This window comes from Oryctolagus cuniculus, chromosome 13 (genome assembly GCF_051225735.1).
Source record: "Oryctolagus cuniculus isolate XC-2025 breed Fujian yellow rabbit chromosome 13, ASM5122573v1, whole genome shotgun sequence".
NCBI classification, from domain to species: Eukaryota; Metazoa; Chordata; class Mammalia; order Lagomorpha; family Leporidae; genus Oryctolagus; species Oryctolagus cuniculus.
In genome coordinates, this window is record NC_142879.1 from 29,957,152 (window position 1) to 29,976,953 (window position 19,802).

Sequence of the window (19,802 nt, forward strand, 5' to 3'; positions counted from 1 at the left end):
ATATGGGCACTGGTTCAGGTCCCAGCTGATCCACAGCCAATCTAGCTCTCTGCTATGTCCTGGGAAGGCTGTGGAGGATGGACCAAGTCCTTGGACCCCTGCACCCACATGGGAGGCTCGTGGCTCCTGGTTATGGATGGGCACAGCTCTGGCTATCGCAGCTGTCTAGGGAGTGAACCAGTGGATGGAAAACCTCTCTCTATCTCTCTGCTTCTGCCTCTCTGTGACTCTATCTTTCAAATAAATAAAATAAATTTTAAGAGAAAAGATTGTGAAGCTGCTACCCCTCATCCCATGAAGGGTTTGAGAATACTCTGAATTTAAATAAATAGCCAGAAACACCTGTCATCAAAGAAAATAGGTTGCACATCCTGGCTGCCATTTAGTTCAATGGCCTTGGACAACCTTGAGTGTTGTCTTCCAGTTTCCAGTTCATTTTGTAAATTGAAGTTATTAACCTCAAAGGGTATAACAAACCTCCCAGAATTCTTGTAAGAATTAAATCAAATAATTCACATGAAATTCACTTGATAAGATATAGTGTGTAATACAAGTGAAGTTATCATAGAAATGATGGCCAATGTTGAGATTTTGAAGACACATCTGCCAGTTCTATAAAGACTACATTGAACAGGCAGCCACTGAGAACAAATGCAGATCCTGAACGAGGTTGCTGGTAGAAGAATGGAAGCATGACCAATTTGTAGAATGTTTTGAGAAAGTGGAACCATTAAGCTTTGTGGCATGAGTGGATGCTCTGGTGTTGGGGGAAGAGGCATCAAAGATCTTCAAAAAGCTTTAACATTTAATCCCTTTAGAACTCCTTTTAGAACTCCTTAGTGATTTGACATGCAACTGGCTTATGCTTAGCATTCAAGACTCACTTTTGGAGATTTATATTTCCATTTTGTTTTCCAGTGCTATAATCAAATGCTTGCCTATTGTTCCTTTATATGCCATGATATTTCATGCTTCTGGTATCTCTTAATTCTGTTCTGCAATGTCTCTCCCTATCCTTTTTCCTATTTTCTTCCTTCCTCTAACCTCACTCCAATTCACCTTTTATAACTTTACCCCAAGTCACATTTTCTAGAAAGTCTTCCCCTTGTCATCTTTGAAACAGTTGTAAGCTCTTTATTTATTCACTTGTTACACTGCATTGTGATATATTGTCCTTTTTTCCCATCTGTAAGGCTATACTATAAGTTCATTGAAGGCAAAGATCCCATCTTAGTATTTTCTGAGGCAGTGACTAACTGGTTGACAAGAAGAATCTAAGTGTCTCCTTGACACCTGATTTTTTCAGAGTTTTTTGTTATTAAACTAGTGTCTTTCACCTCTCAACCTGAGAAGTTTGGTTGTTATGATAGTGCAAATAGGACTCTGAAATCCACATTTACTTTGTCAGCTGGGTCTATTATGGGCTCTGCCGATGGGGGTGGGAAAGAGAGGGAGAGAGAGAAAGAGAGAGAGAGGGAGGGAGGGAGGAAGGGAGGGAGGGGGAGAGGGAGAGGAAGAGGAAGAGAAAGAGGGAGAAATTGATTTTCCATTTTTCACCTTCTATTGCATTTTTTGTTTGTATGTATAGCCTGTCTTACATCTCTTTCTCCATCGGTAATGGGGCCAGGCCCTTATAGATCCTTTTATCTTCCTCAGTGGATATGTACATACAAGGCTGTATGTCTACTTATCTGTCTACCTATCTACCCACCCACCATCTATTTCTTTTTTTTTTTTTTTTTAAGATTTTATTTATCTGAAAGACAGAGTTACAGAGAGAGGTAGAGACAGAAAGAGAGGTCTTCCATCTGCTGGTTCACTCCCCCAGATAGCTGCAACGGCCAGAGCTGCACCAATCTGAAGCCAGGAGGACTTGGGCCGTCTTCTAATGCTTTCCCAGGCCATAGCAGAGAGCTGGAGTGGAAGTGGAGCAGTCAGGACTAGAACCGGCGCACATATGGGCTGCCAGTGCTTCAGGCCAGGGTGTTGACCTGCTCTGCCACAGAGCCGGTCCCCCACCATCTATTTCAATATCTATACCTTAACCTGTCTTTCACACAACACAAATTGAATTACACCAATATTTGTTTGCCTTTGATTCAGTGTTCATTTTTTCTGTTAACTCCATCTGTGTAATTGTCTATTTTATGAAATTATTATTTTTGTATCCCTGCTTGAATGCCCTTCCATACAAAATTCTTCAAAATCACCTCAGATTGTATTCTTTAAAATCTTACTGAAGGTGTGGGCAATTGGAGCAGCAGTTGATGCTACTTGGACTGATTTCATGCCATGTTGGCGTGCTTGGGTTCTAGAACCAGCTGCACTGGTGATTCCTGCTACCTAATAATGCAAACCCTGGGAGGCAGTGGTGATTGCTCAAGGTCTTGAGTTCCTGCCTCCCATATGGCAGATGGAGTCCCAGGCTCTTAGCTGCAGCCTGGCCCAGCCCTGGCTGTTGCAGCAATTTGGTGGGTGAACCAGCAGATGGAAGATCTTTGTCTGTCTTTCAAATAAAGTCAAAAGAAGTTAATAAAAAATTTTTAAAAACGCTTACTGAATGCTGAGAGTGTTCATTTTTCCCCCTATTTTACAGTGTTTACAGCATTTTTGTGTATATTTTTGTCTCTTAGTACCCATTGTTCAAATCATTTTGCCTATTTAAGGAGAAAATTGATGAGAACAATAAACTCTACACAATTTTGTCTCCAGTAAAATAGGAGCTCCTAGTGCTAGGATATCATTTTTGTTACATGTAAAGTCCTAAAACAGCGTCTTTAATGGAGTTAGAAGATGGAAGTGAAGAGAGTTTTGGCATATGCAAGATGGTAGGTGAAGGGAAAGGAGGGATACTGAAGAATCCTTCTGCCAACCAAACTCACTGGGAGGAGGTGGCAAATGCTTCAGATGGCCCGCCCTGTGCCCTGTCAACAAACAAGTTGCAAAACACTAACTTAGATATTGTTCTTCATAATCAAAAACCTGTCTAGGAAATCCCCTTTCCTGTGATTGACACATGCTCAACAACACGGTCTAAAACAACAGGTAGACCAAGCTAAAGTAATCCAGTCACTGGTTGTCCTCAATAGGTTATTTTGTTTTGTGTTGGAAGTCCTGAAGAGCATCTCTCTTTATTAGGACAGACAGTTTTTAATAGGATGCTATAAAAGACAATGTTTAAACAATAGAAGAGACTGATGGAGGGGAAAATGATTTGGGTGGTGGGTGAGAAAAGAGAGACCAGCGTTTTCAAAATGAGCTTGACAAGTTGGCTTCCTGCATTTTCATGAAAATATCTGCATAGGCCAATCCCTGTCTTTGGTTTGAGCTAAATGCATTTCCTTTGGTGGTGATGGAAGACAGAGGAGGCAGATGATGAAGCACAAATTACATGCCAGAGCCTTCTTAGAAATACTGCAGGCGTGGGGCTGTGACTATATGAGAGGGCTGTGTAGGCTGAGGATGAAAAAGAACTGTGTGTCTCCATTCTATTTCCGGCCTTACAAATTTCTGATTTTTTTTTTGCAGCTATCTAAGAAAAATTTGATATTGTTGTTGTCTAAGCACATTTAAACTTCAGCTGAAGTAACTGCCAAGTGATTCATGCCCATGTAGGTGAATATAACGATTGTATCTGGAGCCCCAGTGCGCCATTTTCATTTCACTTTAAATAAAAAACAAAATGTATCTATGTCAGTCAGTGCCCTTCTGGTGTACTCAGAGGTATCAAACAGGCTACAATTATGATTGTGAAGTGATTGTGTCACATTGGAGGAAGGTTTATTGCTTTTGAGTCTGCTAGGCAGTAACACATTCTGTTTCATATTACTCTTTATATCATTGTTTGGCTGTGACTAGAATAATCAAATGCCATCAAATGCTGTCAAATTCAATTTACAGTATTTTTCATTGAAGCGGGCTTTCTGCATTATATTTCCTGTTTTTCCTCTCTCTATAGCTGCCATGGAATAGTCCCTGCAATCACCAGCTTTATTTACAAAACCAACAGAGTGAAGCCACGTCCTGGTCTCTAACAGATACTTTATTTCCCTTTATTCAGGATAGGAATTTGATGTGGTTTTCTCATACAATTAGCATTAAGTAGATGAAAGAAAACTATTTCAACAGGATGGGCATTTTAGAGCCTGCACTAATGTACTCAGCATAAAATGTAAATTCACATTAGCCATTTTTACACGTTCATGTGTATTTGAATCAGAAATATTATTCTTCAAATTAATGTTTGCTGAGAAGAAATTTGGCCTGCTCATTTTCAGTAATGGCATTTACATTTACAGAACGCGACAGTGCTTTCTCCTTTCACCATTTTCCTATAGTGTCTCAGCGCGTGTGTTGCTGAATGGATCAGAATCAAAGGGTTCCAACATTGGAAGTGGTTAGAGGAGGCTGAACTAAGTTTCCCTGTGAGTCCAACAAGAGAAGGCATGGGAGACACTAACAAGGACGGTCTCCACTCCGGCCTACAAGATGGCCCTACCCATTCTTGATACACCAGGCTCTGTGGGCTCCGAGGTCTCTGCTTTCTATCTGATCTCATCCAAACATGTGGTGTAGGTGTGGCATTTTTTTCATCATGTATGCAAGTTTCCAGCAGCAGCAGTCTTAGTCCTCACTAGTTGGTACTTCGAAAAATAGTAACATACTAATGCCCATTCATGCCCTTCAGGAAATAAAAAAATGTATTGGATTCTACAATCCTGGAATAGGTAACATTTGTAAATCACTTAAAATAATAAGCACAGTCCATCTTACCTGTGAATAAAGTAGCTGATGATGACTCCATTTGGTTTTTTAGGTGGCTTCCATTTAACCTCCACGCAGGCTGACCCCAGTGCTGTAAGAACAGGAGAATTCAGGTCCTTTGGGGCTGCTTCAGATGTTTTGGCAAACACCCCACTGCTAACTCCACAACTTCCTTGAGAAAAAAATGAGATGTTTAGTAATTTTATTAAACAAGCAAAATCAGTTACATATGCATACCTTCTGTATGCATAATCTGTATGCAAAATCATTTTGTCTGACAATTTGTGTACATGTTTATTTATTTAGTTCAGACCAGTGCTATACATACTTCTAGCTTTTTGGACATCTACATAGTGAATTGCTTGTGTAAAATCCATCAATTAAATACATATTTATATACTTGCCTAAACTGAAGTTACTCAAGTTTATCGCATTCTTATGAGAAGGTGATCATATATGTCAATTTCACAAATGTGTGTATTACCTACGCAGTTGGTATTAGTAGTATTTTAATGACATTTTATTTTTGCTAATATTGAAACCAATGACTGCTCTTGAAACACACAGGAATAACTTAATTTGAAGTATATTTTTACTTCATAGCAGTTTCAGGGATATGGAGATGCAAAAGTTGACTTGGCATTTAAATCATGAAAAATCAATTTAAAGTCATTTCCATGTTGATCCGCTGAGGACCAGATCATGGAAAGTGATACCCTTCAAACAAAAAGTGCCATGGTCTGGTTTGGAGACAGAAGTGGAAGCACTGACTCACAATTTTTGATATGAATGCAGAACAGCAAAATGGCAGACCTCTAGTCCTCCCCAGCTCCATGGGAACTAGCACTTATTTGGAAACCAAAGTTCCTAAGGACATGTAGAGCAGGAGTTTCAACTACATATAGAGTATAAGATTAGTAAAATAATCTAAGGTTAAGTAAGCTATTTTGTATCCCTATAGGAATTACATCTTTTCCTCATTTAGCACCTATATAATTATATCAATCATCACATACAAGGGTACTCAAAAAGCTCATGGAAAACAGAATTAAAAGATAAGTTTATTTTATGGCAAAATTTCTTTGGAATGTGTGCATTTTTTTTTTACAATATGTGTTTCCATGAACTTTTTGAATACCCCTCATATATATCATATCTATGCATATATATTAATATATCTGTCCATATTAATTTCTGTTTAACATGGAATGGAAAGAAAACAATGTGCAGCTCTCTTGATTGTCATTGTCAGGTTTTCTCTCATAAATCTCAGTTTAAATGTAATCAATTATCCATTTGGAGGGATGAAGGCAATGGAGAGGCTCTTCCTTAAGACAGCATGTGTTGATGTTGATTTCACCGATCACTAGCCTAAGCCATGAAACTCAAGGTGACAATGTATTTACAAGAAATAGGGTTCAAGAAAGCACTGTAAAATTTGTCAGATTCATTGGATGTAATTCAACTTTAAAATAATTTCTCCATTTCCCTTCTTGAAAACAATTTAAATAAAACTAAGGAGAATACATTTTCTATGAAATTTTTGTAATACTCATTTTGTTTTATATTACTGATGACCTATATGTGAGCTAGGTGTTTTTCTTTTAAAGGGTCTTATAAAACAAGACTTTGCAAAACCACCATTTTAATATATTTAAATATTCATGATTTAATGTGCAGAAATGCATAATGCTTCACTCGAAGCCAGGCTTTGATTTTTCTGGGTAAACAGTCCACTACAAATAAGAAATGAAATGTTAGTCTTTGTATTTGTACTGAGAATCTATTCCTTTTTAATGAAAAATTTTTATGAAATACTTTTTCATAAAAGCCAAGGCCAAATGACTGAAAGACTTTCACCGTTCTGACAAGCTTGTATTCTTATCTCATACTGGGTGAATGGAGCCAAATTTTCCAGGAGGGTGGACTGACGATGACCAATGGAGAAGGTCACAGGACTGACATTTCCATCATTGAGTAAGACATTGTACTCCACGGGAATCTGTGGGATGAGAATCCCTAGAGAGAGAGAGCAAAAGAGAGACAGAGAAAGAGAGAGATGTATGTTTGTTATACAGAATAAAAATGTTTGTCCTTTAAGACCCATGTATATTCATAATTTTGTAAAAAAAAAGGCAGATTATTGCTTAAAATAGTGATTAAAATCTGCATGAAACTTGAATTGGAAAGTGTTAGAATGTATATTTCAAAAGTATGAAATGTGCATCACCTATTTTCAAAAAAAAGTATAACAGTTTTATTCAAAGGTATACTGCTTTGGCAAATAAAAATGAAGGCACATTTCACTTAAAAAATATGAGGCAAATAGAAATGGCGTTATATATTTTTCCTAGGCATACTTGCTCTTAAAGTACATAAAAACACAACACCAGTTTTGCTTGTGACAATAATTTTTCTGTAGAGCATTGTGTATGCATCCTTTCTGACACAGATCCTTGACATAATAGCCCATAAAATATCCAAATCAGAGTCACCTAGAGAATCCCCCATGCATTAATTATTGAGTCAGGACAGTCCACTCTGTCAGTGAGACTTATAGACCTTAAGTACACATGAAATTTTGGTCCAATAATTATCATTTTTCACAATTGCTTCCAAAAGAAAAGAGCTCTTGTTTTAGCCTCTTCACAATCTAGTCATATAATTAAACACCTATTAAGTTTTACTTAATTCAAGTAAATACTTTACTTGTTCACAAACAACAAGCATACTTTGCAAAGAAGAGAACAAGAGTTTTAAATGAAGAATATAATGGACTTTCCTGATAAATTTTTTCATTGATCTGAGAATGTATAACACTTATGGGCTTAGCTACCTACCTTTGCTATACTTAAATAAACTTGCCTTTATTATTGAAACAGTGAGATGTACCACTGAGAAAACAGTATAGGACTCAATAACCCAAGGGAGTTGAGCTCTAAAGAATGAAATCTGGTGTTGCTTTTTGTAGAAGTAGGCCAAATGATCAGGGCATAGAAAAATGACTACAATTTCAGGATGCTCAAAATCGTGTGTATGATGGAGTCTGCGAAGGGCCAATCAATTGATTCATTTGTAAAGGTGTTAGATTGTGCTGAATTTGATACTTCAGACTGAGAATTTTTATTTGAAATTGAGAGCATCCTAGTTAAGCTATGTATTACACTTTCCTAACAGCTTAAACTATTATCTTTCTATTGATACCTAAATTCTTATTTCTGGTTTTGAATCTCGCATGCATTCCAGATTTGTATTTTTAACAGCCTACTAGATATTTCTACAAGAATCTTCCACATAGACCTCAATCTCTACAGATACAAACCAGAATTAGTTACATTTTACATTCCCTAAACCTTTTTCCCCCAAATTTTCTCTTCTCATTCAGTTGTCAATAACACCATGCTCATATTTCCCTATACTGGAGGCCTTAGTGTAAGACTGTTAGAGTAGATCATGTTTTCTTAATTCCCTAACTCGTGACCATTATACTTTATCAATTATTTCTTCAAATAATTTTTAGCTTTATATATATATAGTCAGCAACAAGGAGATATTGAGAGAATTAACAGGAACCAACTCATTGGAGGAAGATATCACTGCTGGGAGGTAAACAGCGGATGAAAAACATGATAGGCAGGAGTAGTTGAAACTACAATCGTTGAAGGAGTAACACCAATAAAATCATTTCACTGCGTTCCTGTGCTATCCCAGGCACCACACATTTTCTCCTTCAAAGCCTCAAGAATACAAACTTCATAAAGTTAGGGACTTTGTCCTACTTTCTCCTGCAGTTCCAGTGCCTAGGATTTAGCACAAAGTCACAGTTTAATAAAGGGAAACAGATGGAATGAATCAATTAACCCTTAGGACAACACTGGAAGAAAAATATTACTAGACTTTTTTGAAAAAGATACAAAAACAAAGACTCAGCAAATGTAAGTAACTTGTTCGATATTGAATATTGATTAATTTTGTATCAGGCCCAACTGATACTAAATATGCTTTCATATGCTTTCTATTGATACGGGTTGTTGGATTAGGACAAGTGGGGAACTTGATAAGACAGTTTGGAGAGATGCATGCAGATGGACAGAATAGGTCTTGGCAACTTATTTGATTCAGGGAAGTAAATGATTGACCATCAGACTTGTCATTAAGGGCGTGAGCAGATTAGAAGTGGATTTTTCTTGTTCTGAAGACCAAGTTTCCGAACCTGGACATTGTTGGCTCATGTCAAAGGCTATTCAGAGACAAACAGCATAGTCTCTCTTTGGAATATCACTTTGAGTTGCAAAATTTGGGAAATGCATAATTTCCCTATCTGAGCAAGGAAAACCAGTAGAATTCTACTTTTCTTCATTCAAGAAACTGGATGTGAGTTTTTCTTCCTAAAACACTGCAAAAATTAAAGGAAAAAAAGAAAAGAAGGAAGGAGGAGGGAGGGTGAGAAGAATCATTATATGCTTAAAATTGTGTATATGAAAAACATAAAATCTGTTCTCTCTATATAAATAAAGAAAGAAATTTTAAAAAGAATTTTAGGAGATATTCTTCAAAACCAAGTTTTCAACCACCAAACTCGGAATGTTTTTACTGCTCTCAATAAGAATGCTGTAATTAAAATAAAGTTTGAGAGTTGCATGAAGATAATTGATTATGCCTACAGAGATCATTTGAAACTCAGTTCATTAATGGGTAAGAAAAACCCAAGTATTATATTTGAGGTAAACTATGGAGCAATATAATCAGCCCTCCCCCTGACCCACAATTTCACTAAAAATGTTCTTGGGAGAGTGTCTTGTAGTAAGAGATTGGAAATGAGTCTGGGACCTTCTCAGTTTACAACTGACCTTACAAAGAAAATTTGCTTATGGAAATTGTCATCCAGAGTTTCTTGGAATGTCATAGCATTCCACTCCACATTTTGGGCATTTCTCCTGTTATCCTTAGTTCATAAAACAGTGGGGAAAAATTACTGCTTGCATCCACATATTTAAGATAAAATGGAGAAAGGAAGAACTGCCTGAACAGTGAACTTATTAGGGTTAGCTTGTTTCAGCTCTCTCTTATATCTTGAAATAGAATAGCATATCACTCAGAAGCCAATGAGATTAGCAGAAAACATTTTCCCAAATGAAAAGTTGTATAACATAGTATCTTTTAGAGTAAAACACACTTTGCTGCACAATGCAAAATTTGCATGAATTTTAAGAGAAAAAGCAAGATCTTGATGAAATCTCCAGTTTATGGTGATTGCTGTAGGCTCTGTTTTCAGTCCTCTTTGCTCCTGGTACAGACACGTTTGACAAACACACATTTATGAAAAACATGCCGACATCTAGCTGAACTGGACAAACCACAGGGTGCAGTGAGAGATATCAAGACCTTCCTCTGCTCTTATTTCCCAAATGGCCACTGGCAAGGGACGTGACATCTATGAATGCCACTTTCTTCATTTGTAAAATGATGATTGTAAAGAGTTGTGAGGACTGTAGTAGAAAAACAGACTAATACTTTCCTGTAACATTGAAAGTGGTTAAGAAATGATAGACATTTTTACAAAACAAAAGGGAGAGGGTCAACATAAAATAAAACATAACGCCCACAGTTTCCATGTGCCCTCAAACACTTATACACCCATTTTTCAAAACAGTTGCTATTTCAGTTACAACTATATATTATATTCATTCAACTCAATGTCTTAAACTTTTCAAAAACTTATTTACATTTAATTTGAAGGTCATCGTGGTATGGGATTGTGGGGTTGTGGAGTGGGCCTGGCTGGCCAGGTAGAAGCCAGAACCCATAGCTCAATCCAGTCTCCCAGAGGAGTTTGGCAGGAACTCACATAGTTATCTTCTGCTTCCTCCCATGGTGTACATTAGCAGGAGGCTGGGTTAGAAGTGGAGGAGTTAGGACTTGAACCAGCCACTCTGATTGGGATGATGGCTTCTCAAGAGGCAACTTAATCGCTGTGCCAAATTCCTGTCTTTTAAGTAAATGTCTTTACAATATTTTGTTTTCTAATTTTTAAAATTAATATCTCCTATGAAGATACTAGATGACTCATTCTCAGCAGTAATTTGGAATGTTCTTCCAAATTATCTGAGGCTGTTTCCCTTCAGTCTGTACCTACTGGTCTACTTCCAAGCTTTGAAGCCTTCGAAAGAAAACATTTCCTATAAAAAGGACAGGACTCCCCAAGTCAGAGAACAAAAGGGCACTTTCACTATGTTTCAAATATAGACATAATCTTCATCTAGGTTTAAACACAGCTAGCCAAAGCATGAACCTGGAGAATGTATTTTTCACATCTTGGTTAATCAGCAATAAATGTCCTTTACATCCACCTACGAGGTGTTGAAACAGAAAATGCTCCTGGAAGCTGCAAACATGTCAAACATTGACATGCAGTTAGGAAAGAAGGCCTCCTCCACTGTCATCATTTACAGGGCTGTGACATGAAAGTCTCTGGTGTTCCTGCAAACCCTACACCATCTGCAATGAGTCTGAAATGACTGAGCCCCCTGGTATTCTGATGACTAAATGAAATGAAATGGGCATATTTGTTAGAGTCAGCTGGGAAGCCACACGACTTGGTTAGTTCCCGAGTTCATAAATTTATGTCAGAGCAAGAGGAGCACAGGAAGCTCAAGTGAACCAATTTACCCTAAGTGCAAATGGCAGTTTTGTTATTTGGTGTCAAAGTTACCAGTCGCACAATGACAAGCTGCCATAACACATTTTCTTGTTCACTAAAGAACAAGGGTTTCGTTGGTTAATATTCCTTGCAATGCTCCTTTTCATAATTTACAACAACTAGATGCTGATAGGTTATTTAACATTTATGAAGTTAAGATGTAATCAGAAAAACCCTGATTATCTTTACAAATAAAAAAGTTAAATTATTCAACTTTTTTTTTCTCGGTGGCTTCATTTCACAGCAGGTGCATACTTTACAATGGGACAAGTCAATCAAATAATCCTTTTTAAAAATCTTTTTTTAGGAGCTGGAGCAGGAACAATCCTGAGAGGAAAACTATTCATTTGGTTTGATAGCCTCATTTGCTTTAAAACATGGGTTGTGCTTAACATACTGTTTTTAACAAATTGGTTTAAATTCTCCTCTGTATCAGTAGGGTGTCTTGATTATACCCCTTCGGGGTACAGAAGTGAAACAAACCTTCTTGAACACGTTCAAAACAATTGTACAGAAATTTGAAATAGGCTGTATAATACTTCTCCCTTATTAGTTAGGAGAGACAATATTTCATCCCTCTTTGGCATTTTTGGTATGTACAGAGATATGCCTTGCCGCTTAGTGGGGCTCAGGAAACAATTTCATGTCAGCTAAAGGGACAGAGCAATCAACTTTCTAAAAGGCAAATGAATTACATCCATGAAGGTTTGAGTTAGAAATGAAATGCCCCTGCAGGGATAGTGAATGGATTGCCCTAGAATTACATTGTTCTCATTCATATTTCCTGCATCTGTAGGATAATTATTTTTTAACTTCTGAACTGGATCATAGATGGACCTCAAAGAATAATTTTCTTTCTGCATTGTTGGGGTAGAAAAGTGATGAGCACATATAGATCAGTGGCATTGACCACTGGGTTTGAAGTCAGATCCTTGTGGGTTGGATTTCACATCTGCTTGACGACTGGCCTAGATAGAATAGTGCAGATGGTTTATACTGACTTTTTCTGCTAGCAAATTGGGGAAAACAACTGGACAAGCTTGAGCTACTATGGGCATTAAATGAGATGTGTTAATCTCTCAGCAAAATGCCTAGAGTATATTAGACCTCAATAATGTAAGCTTTATTTATTATTATGCAAAATAAAATACTAATCATGAAAGTGAGTTTCACATTTTCTTTTTCACATTTTCTTCGGAAACTTATTACTGTGTTACTTGGTTATTGTACTTAGGAATACCGAAGCAGTTGTCAATGTCAAAGCATCCCAGTTAATGCAACATGAATGTTTTAGAATGCTGAATGCCAATTTTGACTTTAAATGGGTAGTACCTGATCTAATACCCTGCAGTGTACAAGCTAACTGGATGCCAAGATGCCTAATGTCCATTGAGAGACAATATTGTGGCTAGCTAACCTTTAATCGAAACGTGATTAATAAAAAGCATTTCTATAACTGAGCAATATTAATTAAAGTGAGTTCTCAGCAGAAGAATTGTTGCCTTTTTTTTCTTTAAGTGACTAAGAGATAAATGTGAAAGGAAAAGCACCAGTATTTTGGTATTGTGCATTAAACCTAAATAACTCATCATCCTTCATGAGAAAAAGTATGCGTTAGTGCGATGACATTGTTAATTAGAACATGATTAAGGGCTAGGATAGTTCGAAATAGAGTCATCATCTTGATAAATTGGAAACACTCATTATTATCTTCCGAGTTTAAATAATTTTGAATGTTTGGATTCTTAAACAGCAGGGATATCTATCTCCATTCTTTTACGGAGCAAGCCATTTAAGTTCCATGAAGCATTTGCTTCCTAATTTTCTGTAATTCTTTACCCATTAAGGTGACATATATTCTTCACTCTCTTTAATATAAGTTTTTGTAAACCCTATTCCAAGACTCAGGCTGGTTAAAGGTGAGAAGGACTGTTGAGAAATAATTGACCTTGATTTATATGCTGCCTGTGGATCTGAACAACAAAGGTGGTCATCTATTCCATGCTCATAGAAGGTCTCACCATGCCACCTTTTACTCTACCTAGCACCAGTGCAAGGTAGGCATTAACATCTCCTTTAGCATGGAAAGCCAAGACACTGTGGCAAAAAATGACTTAAATGAAAAGATCTCTGTATGTGAGATCCCAGTGGAAAGAACGGGCCATTAAAGGAGGTACCTTTCTCTGAAGGGAAGAGAGAACTTCCACTTTGATTAGGGCCTTGTCTAAATAAGGATGGAGTTTGTGAACTCAAGAGGCTTCCATAGCCTTGGCAGCTCATCAGAAGAACCTCATGTGATTACTAACATCATAAATAAGAGTGTCAATTTTTAAATCAACAACAGGAGTCACTGTGCACTTACTCCCCATGTAGGATCTCTGTCCTTAATGTGTTGTACTATGTGAATTAATGGTAAAACTAGTATTCAAACAGTACTTTATACTTTGTTTGTGTGGGTGCAATCTGTTAAAATCTTTACTTAGTATATACTAAGTTGATCTTCTATATATAAAGGTAATTAAAATGAATCTTAATGGAGAATGGGATGGGAAAGGGAGTAGGAGATGGGATGGTTTGCGGGTGGGAGGGTGGTTATGGGGGGGAAAGTTGTACTTTTGAAATTTATAGTTATTAAATAAAAATTTTCTAAAAAAATCCCCTTTAATAGATGAGAAATCTGAATTTTAGAGAGATTGTATTGTTTTCCTTGGGCCACAGGTCAATTAAAGAGTAAGGCCCATTCCATATATGAACCAAAATTTTTCCGGAAGGTGAGCAAACTACATCAATAAGACAACATATAATCTTTGGAAAATGTGTATGTACCTGTTTGTCTTTAAATAAAGAATGTGTATGTGTGTGTGGTATGTATGTAGTGTTCAGCTAATGTGGAGGGAGGGTTGAGTTTTAACAGGAAATCAACTGTTCAAACAATTTTAAACAATAAAAAAATCAAAATTTATTAAGACTTGTCTGTATGATACATTGTGCAAGCTTACCATTTTCTTCCTCCATTAATTCAGAAAGCATTTTATGAAGATATGTCAATTAGCTATCATCTGATTTGTAGGTACAAATGATACACAAAAGAGTCAAAATGTTGATTTTTTTAAAGACTTGGAGTATTTGGCAATACTACTCCTGATATTTATCAAGCAATAATTCAGTCTAGTATGCCAGGATTTGGTTGGGAGGTAAGAGAATATTTACAAGCCTTTCAATACTGTCTTTGTAAAAATTTGACAAATGACTCCACCTCTTCTCCCCTCTAACTACAATCTTCCTGCAGCTGGAATCTGGTTTTGTTAAGTCACCCCTACTCCTTCTGGACTTCGGGATGGGCAGGTGAAGATTTCTGGTAACTAATTCCTTCATGGTGTAGGAGATAATGGTTGCCAGGTGGATATTTTCCCTTCAGAGACTCACCAGTTTCCACAATGAATTCTTCTGGTTTTGACATACCCAATAAAGTATTCTCCCATTTGTCTTTCACCAGTGCGTAAGCTTGTTTTTTGGCCCTCTGGGCTTGCAATTCAAAATGTACAGTTGATCTATCATAACTCTGAGAAACTTTAGGTAATAGATGAAAAGTTGGATTTGGATGTGAGAGTTAAGCCAAAGACAGCCAAAGACAGGAAGGAATTGGTCTTAAGAGGCAGTAGTAGAGGACAGACTTGGATTTGAATCCAGGCTCTATTGTGGGACCTTAGATATGTAGTATGACTTCTTCAGGACTCAAGTTTCTTAACTTAACATGAGGATAAAGATATTACCTATCTCTTAGGTTTTCCATAAAAATTGCTTGAAGGCCGAAAAGTGATTACTAAATTGTACATAGTAAGAATTTAACAAATGACAAATACAATAATCAATCTGAAGGTATGTACACGACATTCGCATTCAGTTTCACTTTACTTTTCTCTTGGACATTGTCCCACATTTCCTATACCTTACCCTTTTTACTAGTAGGATTTATAAGCATGAACTAAGGCATGGCTTATTGATAGCATTGGAATAATAATTTGATAGCTGAAAATCCAGCTAATTGTCTGGATAATTTTCTGCTGCCAAGCAATCACACACTTTTTTTTCTGTTTTTATCCCAGCATCTTACCTAACATTATTTTATTCATACTGAACACAAAGCAAAATGTGCATGAAAAAATTCAATCAGTTTAACTACTATTTTGGCTTTGTATATTCAAGAGAAACTGGCTTGATTCATATTTTCAGATAATTATTATAAATGACCAGTTCTGCTTGGTGTGTGTAATACATGGGTCCTAAACTTGGTAGCACATCAAAGTCATGTGCGGGAGCTTTAATAATACCTAAATTCCTTGGCTTCATTCCAGGAGAGTTTTGTTCAGTGAATTTGGGGTTGAAAAGCTGTCTTCACACAAGTTTTCTAAACTGTTCAATATTCACCAAGATTTGGGAATTACAGGGGTGGGTTGTTTTGCCCACTCCCCAGCTCTGCCTAGGATGCAGTCATTTTGTAATGGGAGAAAGAATTATAAATACCTAGACAACTCTGGATTGTGAACAAATAAATGACCTCCACTTCTAACAAGTTTGTTTTCTTTCTGTTTAAAATATATAGTTGTGACTATTTAGGAACAGAAAAATGTTTTTATTATCCAAATCAAAACACAGCATGAGGTACTTTCCAATAAAATCAGCTGTAGATTATACACAAGTCAAAATCATCTGGCTGTTTACTGAGTTCAAAATCCTTCTAGGCACCAGGAAAACAGTTTAATTTAAGATTTTAATCTTTCCATATATTACAGGGTTTCTGTAATGGATTTTGCGCGCCTGAAACTAAAAGATTGACAGGTCTGGATATTATAGATTTATTAACCATTGGTTAAATGGTCAGAGTTGGTGTGTATGCATTTCTACAATATCTCTAAGCTCAACTAGCATGAACAATTTCTACAAAGCCTGAGGTAGGCAAGAGTTAAGGTTATGTTAAACAAGCAAAAGTTGCATTTGATTCTGCAATGAAACTTTCCTAAATGAAAAACACATTAAGCATAGAAATGTGATGTGGAATCTAAAGAAAAAGTGACATGATGTTGGGAAATTCTAAAGAAGTCTCAGTAATTTACTAACCCGACTGGGCAATAAGCAGTTCTGTGATTTTGAAAATGCCAGGTTTAGGACCCAGCAAATATTGGAGCAAATAAATTTTTAAAATGAGTAATTGAAAGCAAAGATTTGTTTTTAAAACACTAATGATCACCATTTATAGAATAATATACAGAACCAGGAAATGAATGCTAATTATATGAATGACTTAATTTAATCTTTGCGACAGCACGATCTGTGGGATACTTCTATTACTTCCATTTTACAGGTGAAGAAAAATGAGACCTAAAGAGATTGAACTGGCTGTTGAAGGTCAGTTATATAGGTGGTACTACTGAAATATGAAGCTTGGCTTTCTTAGTCATCTTATTTGGGGTATGTTAAAAGAAAGATATTTCCAGATCTGCATGGAGCAAGCAGAGAGTCCTCAATCTAGCAGAGGCTATTTGTATGTGCAATGATGTTACAGTAATAGATAATTTGATAGACTGTGACACTTCCTAGGCTCATGGCAAGGAAATCATCACCTTAGCTCAGACTGGATTTTCTCTTATTGTTCTTCAAGAATCTGGGTTGTAGAAGACCCTGGTCAGAATCTGAGAAATCTCCAGTTAATTTGCTGAATCTGGTCTCAGATCGGCTCAATCCAGTCTCACTTTACTTTGCAATGCCAAAACACAGCTGCACTATAAAAATGTCAGGGAGAAATATGCTGAAAGGTCACAAGATAGCAATGCTTTCCCATGAAAGTGAAAATCAATTCTACAAAGGGGGCTCTAAGTTTGTATATCTCTCATGGCAGATTTGTCACTTCCTCCATTGAAATTAAGGACAGAGTTCAAGAGTATTTATGCTCCTAAAACTTAGATATAGTTGATAGTACTTTATAACACATGCTGTCACTGATGATTAGTTATTCCATTATGTGCTGTTTAATTTAACATGCTTTATATTTATTTTAAAACAAAAGTGGATAGAATAATATATATTTCATATCTTAGGGAAATACTTTGTTTTTTGCTTATAAAGCTTGCGGTAAGGTTTCTCATGTAAACATGAGCCAAAAAGACCTTTTAAGCTTTGATTTTATTTATTCTTAAAACTACTTATTTGGAAGGCAGAGTGACAATGAAAGAGAGAAAAAGATCTTCCATCTGCTGGTTCACTCCCCAAACAGCCAAAACAGCCAAGTCTGGACCAGGCCAAAGCCAGGAGCCAGGAACCTCATCCTGGTTTCCCACAGAGGTAGCAGGATTCTAAGTGCTTGGAGTTGTGGCACAGTACATTAAGCTTAAACTTGCAATGCTGCCACCCTATATCAGCATACCAGTTTGAATTCTGGCTGCTCTGTTTTCAAACCAAGTACCTGCTAACATATCTGGAAAGGCAGTGGAGAATGGCCCTAGTACTTGGACCCCTGCCACCCATGTGGGTATTAGGGATGGAGTTCCTGGCTCCCAGACTCAGCCTGGCCCAGTCCTGGCCATTGTGGCCCCCTAGGAAGTAAACCAGTGGACGGAAGATCTCTTCCTCTCTATTACTCTGCCTTTCAAATAAATCAATCTTTAAAAAAAAAAAAAACACCTCTTTATTTGAAAGATAGAGTAAGAAGATTTCACTGTAATTTTTACTCCACAGTGTTAACACAATCAGGTGTTACATGAAGATAATGCTTCTATCAAAAAACAGTATTGCACATAACCATAAGACCAACCCAACACTGACTCCATGACTCCATGGGGGCAACAAAGCCTAGAGAGGCAAAAATTCGGCCACCATAACTGGTCACAATGCAAGGTGTATGGGCAGAGGGAATTATTGCCTTTCCCAATTCACCAGTAACTGGAAAATACAGAGGGAATAAACAGAGCCAGTGGCTCAGTCTAAGAAGTCTTGGGGAAACAAATGTCTAAGGTAATTGTGTCCTGTATGACTTGCCTTGGGTATACAAGAAGGCAGATTTTTAGGCTCTGATATTTGATAAAGAGCATTGCTTCAATAGTAAGGTATGCAAGAGTACAAAAAGTTCATGAGGGCAGGGGATGGTATTGTGATATAGTGGATTAAGTGGGTTAAACCGTTGCCTGTGATGCTGGCATCCCATATGGGTGCTGGTTTGAATCCAGGCTGCTCCACTTCCCATCCAGCTCCTTGATAATGGCCTAGAAAAGCAATGGAAGATGGCCCACGTGCTTAGGCCCCTGCAGCCATGTGGGGGACTTAGACGAAGCTCCTAGCTCTTGGCTTTAGCCTGGCCTGGCCCTGTAATGGCCATTTGGGGAATGAACCAGCAGATGGATTTCTCTCTCTCTCTCTCTCTCTCTCTCTCTAACTCTTCCTTTCAAATAAATAATCTTTAAAAACAAAGTTTATGGGGAAATGGAATTAAAATATAAATTTATTTGGGTCAAAGATATTGAAATCCATAGATAAGTTTTCATAGGACCCATTTTCCATGAACTTTTTGAAGACCTGTAATGACAATATATCTATGTATGTACATCTCTATCTATATGTATATATATATATATAAATATATGTATTTATGTATTTAGACACTGTGGTTTGGATTATTCTGTTCATATTTATCCCAAAGACAAACTACTTCTGATTACTAACTTCACATTTCCATTCTTATTTTCAATTAAGTTCCTTTAAAATATTTTACACACATGCTTACATACACCTAGGCTTTCTCACTCACACACACACACTCACACACACACACATACGTTTTAGTTCTTTACCTGGTGCCGTCCATGCTGCAAATATGGAGTAAGGCCCAGTTACTGTGACATTATGTGGAGGATGGATTTCTTCTGGTGTCCATGCAGGTGTTTGGATAACGTAGTCCTTGCTAGTACTGCTGCCACCTCCAGTTTTGGCTTCTAACTTGTAAATGTATCTGTATGTAAAAAGAAAGAACTGTGAAAAGGCCATGTACAGGAAACCTGAATGATGAGCAATGATTTTTCTATCCATCAGTCTTACCTTTGTGACAAATTGTAAATTCCTTTATCTCTGTCCTGAAACTTGGACTGGGTAGTCTTTTCAGCATTCTCACTAGACCACCACTATTTTTGCCACTCCTGACTTTATGCTTAAACCTCTAGTAATCCCTAACTTTTCTCAAAGAGTTCAGAAATGATTCAGAGTGTCTGATAGACTGTGGAAGGTTTGAATGAATCTCTTCCAATTTTTTTTGATCTTTTCCATTTTTAAATGGGTTAGAGTTCAGGGTTTA

The 19,802-nt window shown here is 37.1% G+C and overlaps 1 protein-coding gene across 1 annotated transcript in view; it reads right to left on the reverse strand.

Annotated features, from left to right (window-relative positions):
• The window catches only part of USH2A (usherin), an 870,853-nt gene that overhangs the window by 108,834 nt on the left and 742,217 nt on the right, over window positions 1-19,802 (reverse strand). The window contains exons 59-61 of the mRNA XM_089312189.1: window positions 19,306-19,463; window positions 6,625-6,783; window positions 4,774-4,936 (exon numbers count right to left, since the gene is read on the reverse strand). Coding sequence (XP_089168315.1) covers window positions 4,774-4,936; window positions 6,625-6,783; window positions 19,306-19,463 — 480 coding nt within the window. The remainder of the gene's footprint in view (window positions 1-4,773; window positions 4,937-6,624; window positions 6,784-19,305; window positions 19,464-19,802) is intronic.